The 5,555-nt window shown below is 39.0% G+C and overlaps 1 protein-coding gene across 8 annotated transcripts; it reads left to right on the top strand.

Moving 5' to 3' along the window:
* The first annotated feature begins 473 nt into the window (after positions 1-473).
* On the top strand, positions 474-5,179 carry LOC122056405. 8 transcript variants are annotated; one of them, XM_042618369.1, is made up of 6 exons: positions 474-823; positions 1,492-1,638; positions 1,936-2,003; positions 2,066-3,811; positions 4,047-4,200; positions 4,305-5,179. In XM_042618369.1, the coding sequence occupies exons 2-6, from the start codon at positions 1,500-1,502 to the stop codon at positions 4,970-4,972; spliced, it is 2,775 nt and encodes a 924-aa protein (XP_042474303.1). In that variant the 5' UTR covers positions 474-823; positions 1,492-1,499; the 3' UTR covers positions 4,973-5,179. The 8 variants fall into 8 exon arrangements, with proteins under 8 accessions (XP_042474303.1, XP_042474295.1, XP_042474287.1 ...); XM_042618361.1 differs by having other exon boundaries at positions 474-921; XM_042618353.1 differs by having other exon boundaries at positions 475-729.
* Positions 5,180-5,555: the final 376 nt, after the last annotated feature.

Raw genomic sequence — 5,555 nt, 5'->3', positions numbered from 1 at the left:
CAAAATCACAACGATATTAGTGTTTAAGTTGTGGTGTTGATTTTTAAATTATAATGATGAATTTAAAAATTAGCACCAAAATAATTTTTTATTTTGTTTTATTTTATTTTTATTAATAAAATTTGGTCTCTTTATTAATGTTATTTTATTAGTTTTATTATTTTACAATTAAATATTAAAAATAAATTTTTATTAATCTTCTTTTATATTTTTTATTTTAAAAAAACATTTAAAATAGATAAATTTAGAGGATTATATTTGAGTTCAATTTAAGGATATAAGAGAGAAAAGAAAATGAGGACAAATGTTTACCGATGAATAAAAAAGAAATGTTTCCGTTTCTAATAATAATAATAATAATAATAATTAATTCTAAAAAAGATATTTTCTTTATTTTAAATTTTTAGATTTGAATGGCAAATAGACACAATAAACTCCAAAATTAACGAATCATTCCTTGTTTGTTGCCCTCACCGACCTGCCTGCTGTCTCGATCCGGTGCACGATTAAAGCAGAGCCAAGTCACTTCTTCCCCAACTTATCTCTGGCTCTCTCTCTCTCTCTCTCTCTCTCTCTCTCGCCCACTTCACGCGGCGGCGGAGGCGGCCGGATTTTACCTCGTAGCGGCGGCGAAAGGCGACGAGGAGGGAATATGGACCCCCTTTTATGATCCCCTGGCTTTGTTCTCGATCTGCGTTTCCCCTTTGCATTTGGATCTGGATTCCTTGTGTGAGCACGCAGTACTCACCTTCTAGCTTTTCCCACTCGGATGTGGAAAGTTGGGGCCCAGTAGATCGCTGCCTGCAGGAATGCTGCATTCCGTGTGGGTCGTTTTGACCTTCAGTTCTGCTTTCTGGGCTTAAAGTTTGAGAATTTCGCCAAGCTTTTTCTCCCTTCCTCTGGGTTGCTGGAATACTGGGGGTGATTGATTGATGCGCACTGTTGAACCAGTTTTCTGTTCCGTTTATTCTTCGTCTCGCAGTTGTTGGAGGGATGATTTTTCGTGATTCTCCGTAATGTGTCGGTAAACGTTGGGTTCGGGTCGCTGTTCGAAGTGTGTTCGTAGCGATTCTCCTGGAATACGTGCGCGATGCGTTTCCCTTGGAACTATGCTTGCCTTTTTTATTGCAACTTTTTCACAAGAAAACTACTCGACCGATAAAGTTCGGTACGATAATTTGGCCTTGTGTTTTTTCAGTAATCTTTATTGTTTCCCCCGTATTATATCATCCTCCAGGGTTGTGGCTCGATCACGTTTTTGTTTTTGTTTTTGTTTTCCTAAACGATGTCACTTCTTTGGCAACAAAGTTTTTGCAGAATCCTTGGTTGTTTCTACCTCACTGCCTTAAGTGCCTGCTTTTATTTCGTTCTTTCCGCTTTTTAGTTCCTTATTTTATTCTATTTTTTTTCTTTGTGGTCTTGCTTCCTGATGATTAGCTTTTAGTCTCAAGAAACAATCTTGCAAACTTTTCATATTTGTTTCATCCTCAGGAAACCCAATGAACGTCTTCCAGAGCTCGTGGGAGCTACAGAATCCGGAATCTTTTTCAGGATGCATGAGAAAGATGATTAGCATGCTTAACTTGAGCGCCGGCATGGCCAGATCCAGACTTCTTACCGAGAGGCCACATCAAGCGTGTATGCAAGTTTGATCACAGTGCACTTGGGTTCTTTTCTCTGTCTAAGACTGTATTTTTATCCATAGATGTACATATTTGCTAAATTTATTAGCGACTCCTCCCTCGCGTCTTCTAAGGTGCTGTATGTGCTAAACTCACGATCATTCTTTCTTTCTTTTTGGATACGAGTACTTTGGGGATATCTATTTTGTTGGTTTCTAATTGTTTCTTCTGCGTTGAAAAATGAAAATACTGATACTATTATAGTTTCCATCCTCTGGCTCTCATTAATATTGGATATATTCATTTCTTGCAGCTGCTAAAGGTGTTTCCAATGTGATAAAGAGGTCAATATATCCTGTCGCGGAGGATACGGGGAAACAAGTAAGCTTTTGCATTATGCAAAGATAATTACTTTGTATCAGTCTAATTTGTATATAATACAGAGAAGAAGTGAACAAAGGAGTCGCTTTCTCAACAAAATATCAGGCAGAACTCAGGTTAAAATGCTCATATCACAGGAAATGTGTGGTGATACAGGGTCTAGAGAGAAGCCACCAAGTGTGATTGCAAAATTAATGGGTCTTGATTCTATACCAGTGCAGAAATCAGAGACAAGCAGGGGTAAAGTAAAAGGCAATAGCAATGCTTTGACTGGTGAGTTAACACAATGCCAATGGCAGGAGGGAAACTATGTTGGAAAACCCAATGAGGAGGATATAGATGCATATGAAGTAGAAACACCAAGAAAGGATATTTGGATTGAAGAGCAATCTCTGCAGAAGGTAAGAGTTGATGAGAATTCAAATCAAAGAAGAATGGTTCTTGTTCGGGAGAAGTTTCTAGAAGCCAAACGTTTGGCCACTGATGGTAAGCTTGTGGATTCTCAGGAATTCCAAGATGCAGTTGAGGTTCTGAACTCAAACAGAGATTTATTTATTAAATTTCTAGAAGAATCAAACTCAGTGCTCACAAAAAAAGTCTTGAAGCAACAGAATCTCTCTCTACCTTCTCAGACAACTCTTATAACTGTGCTGAAACCTTCCAATACCAGGGACAGTAAAGGAAACCAGCTCATTGAAAACCAGCTTTTATCTGATTCTAATGGAAGTATAGGAAAGAGAAATAGTCATTATTGGAGCACTGGTTCCTGTGAGCCAATGCAAGAAGCTTTATCTCAAGGAACAAGAATAGTTGTTCTAAAGCCCATCCCAGGGAAACCCTTTGACACAAAGACCATACTTCCCAGCAATTTACCAATATTGCTAGATACACATAGCTCTAATGGAGATCTGATCATTTCTGATGAATTGTCAAATTCAAGAAAAGCACTTGAGGAGGTAAGTGAGGATGAGGAAGGAACCTTGTGTAGCAACACAAAATATGAAGCCTTGTCTTCCTCTGTTTTGTCAAATGGATACATTGGTGATGAGAGTTCATTCAATAGGTCAGATTGTGCGTATTTGGAAGATGAGATTGGCAGTACAAGTCAGTCTGATGTTGCAACTTCGGCCATAGAGTGTTGGGATTACATCAATAAAATTGGTAGTCCACTGTCAACCTCATCCTCTAATCAAACATCACATTCTCCTGAATCATCAGTAATTATAGAAGCCAAGAAAGGGTTTTCAGAGAGGCTAGCTGCAGTAGAATCCAATGTTAATTTTCAAGAAGCAAGGCATTTGAAAACCAACAGCACCTTAGGGGAGATGTTTGCCATTCCTGAGTCAATGAAAGAAGGTAACAATGAAGACCTTCCTCATTCCACTGAATCATTTGACGCAGAAGATGCCTTGAATGCACCTTCAGGATTGCTGCCTTCATTTGGGATAAATGACAAACATCCTGAGGAAAATTCCCAGCAGAACTTGTTGAGATTTAAGCTTCTCCCAGTTTCTACTTTAGCTCATAGAATTCATGAGTTTAATGTTGGGACCTCTGGTTCCTCAATGACCAAACCCATTGTTCAAGCAGTGGTTCCCAAGTCAAATAACAGGAAATTATCATTCAAGGGTATGGTCTCAAGTTTTTTCTTCCCTAAAAGCAAAAGACCTAGCAGAGACAAACCTTCTAGAGCTGCGTCTGTTTCTGATGTTTTATCATCCTTCAATGATACTTTTGTACCACGGATTGACGGTGGTACTCCTAATGAATCATATGACAGATCAACTGAAATGTTGATGCTTCCAATGGTAATACATTTTTCCTCCTGTAATATATACAAATGTATTTCATAAAGCCTTTTCACTGTTGGTACTTAGCTGAGATACATTGAGAAAGACGGTATGTCCTTCCACTGTCGTATTCCATATCCTTAGTACACTTTGAATACACTCTGGCCTCACTTTTCTTTCTTATCTTCAATTTGTTAACCATTTACTAAATCATTTTATTTTACTTTTTAAATTGGATGTACTTGATTTGCAGGGTGTTTCCAAGGAAAAATCTGGAACATGTGGAATCCATACTGAATACCAGGATAAGTCTGTCCATAATTCAGCTTCAGAAGACATGTTACTATATGATGCCTATGATAGTTTGTCTGAGTCTTCAGGACCGATGGCCGTTGCTGGATGCCCATGTGAGAATTATGTAACCAGTTATAATTCTTGTGATATATAATAGTGCCTCGTGCTAATTCTGGCTATGCTCATATGCTATCGCTAACCTGTCAATCTAATTCAGCAGCAGTGTCTAGGTCTCCACTAATCAAATCTGTTGTTCGCTCGTTATCACGTTGCACCTTTCACTTGGACTCGGAATCAACAAAATTGTCAAACCCTTTTATGGTCTTCATGAAGGCAGATGAAGAGTATGAGCAATTTGCATTTCTCCAGAAACTGCTATCTTCCTCTGGAATCAACAACAATAACCAAATGGTTTATGGCGGGTGGTATTCGCTAGATTGTCCTTTGAATCCGTCTCTACTGTCTGAGTCCCTGCACATGGAAGACGGAGAAGATAAATGCCAGGAGATGTGCTCAAGCAAAAGGCTGTTGTTCGATTCCATAAACACGGCATTGTTGGACATCGGGCAGCTCGTATTATTTACCACCACCTATCCGTGGAACCAAGGACGGGTTCACGGACCTTGGAAAGACAGTAAAGGAGATGCCACAGTGGCGGAGCAAGTCTGGGCAATTGTTAAAAAAGGGTTAGCAGGTGACAAGTGGGTACCAAAGGATCCCTGCAGCGGTAACAACATGGTAGATGGGTTGGTGAAGGAAGAGATGGCAGGAAGGCAATGGGATGAAACAAGGTGGTTGGAAGTGTGTGAATTCAGCAAGGAGATTGGTGGGAAGGTGTTGGAGGAGTTGGTCGAAGAGTCTCTGTCTGAATTATCCCCTCATTGACCTATCCAGGGTATCTCGTTCCCCATTTTCTTGTGTATTCTTTTCAGTGGCATCCACTATTGAAGGTTGCTATTCTCTTTGTCCTTGACAGGGTACTACTGTATTCCCTCAATCCAACCCGAACCCCAACCTGTAATGTGTGTGCATTATTTGATACTTGGTGCTAATTCATTAATGAGAGCTCTGTTTTTTTTTCTTCTATTATTATTTTTCTATTATTGTTTTTTTTCTATTATGATATTTGGATGCGTATCGGATTAAAGTCATTAATCATTTGGAAAAGAGTAATAATAATACAATTACAGGTTGGATTGAAGGGGCAACTGTGGTATAATAGTAATAATAATAATAATAATAATAATAGTCATGTGGCAATTAAAGAAGGCTGATCTGACAGTACTTGGTTACCCAAATTGAGGTGTTTAACAGTTATATAATGTAGCAATTAAAGAAGGCTGATCTGACAGTACTTGGTGACCCAAATTGAGGTGTTTGATTAAAGAAAAGAGAGAATCTTGGATGACTCAGCGTGACATTTCTGGGGAAGAAAGAAGGCAAGGCGTCGAGAGTGATGGAAAGGAGC

Source organism: Zingiber officinale, chromosome 1B (assembly GCF_018446385.1).
Source record: "Zingiber officinale cultivar Zhangliang chromosome 1B, Zo_v1.1, whole genome shotgun sequence".
Classification (NCBI taxonomy): domain Eukaryota; kingdom Viridiplantae; phylum Streptophyta; class Magnoliopsida; order Zingiberales; family Zingiberaceae; genus Zingiber; species Zingiber officinale.
The sequence above is the reverse complement of the archived record's forward strand: the minus strand, read 5'-3'. Positions and strand labels throughout refer to the sequence as shown.

Bases quoted from the DNA above. Each gene is read 5' to 3' on its own strand.
- LOC122056405 (XM_042618369.1), top strand. From the start codon at position 1,500: ATGAACGTCTTCCAGAGCTCGTGGGAGCTACAGAATCCGGAATCTTTT. The intron at 1,639-1,935 runs GTATGCAAGTTT...CATTTCTTGCAG, and splicing joins CGAGAGGCCACATCAAGCGT to CTGCTAAAGGTGTTTCCAAT. The intron at 4,201-4,304 runs GTGAGAATTATG...AATCTAATTCAG, and splicing joins GGCCGTTGCTGGATGCCCAT to CAGCAGTGTCTAGGTCTCCA.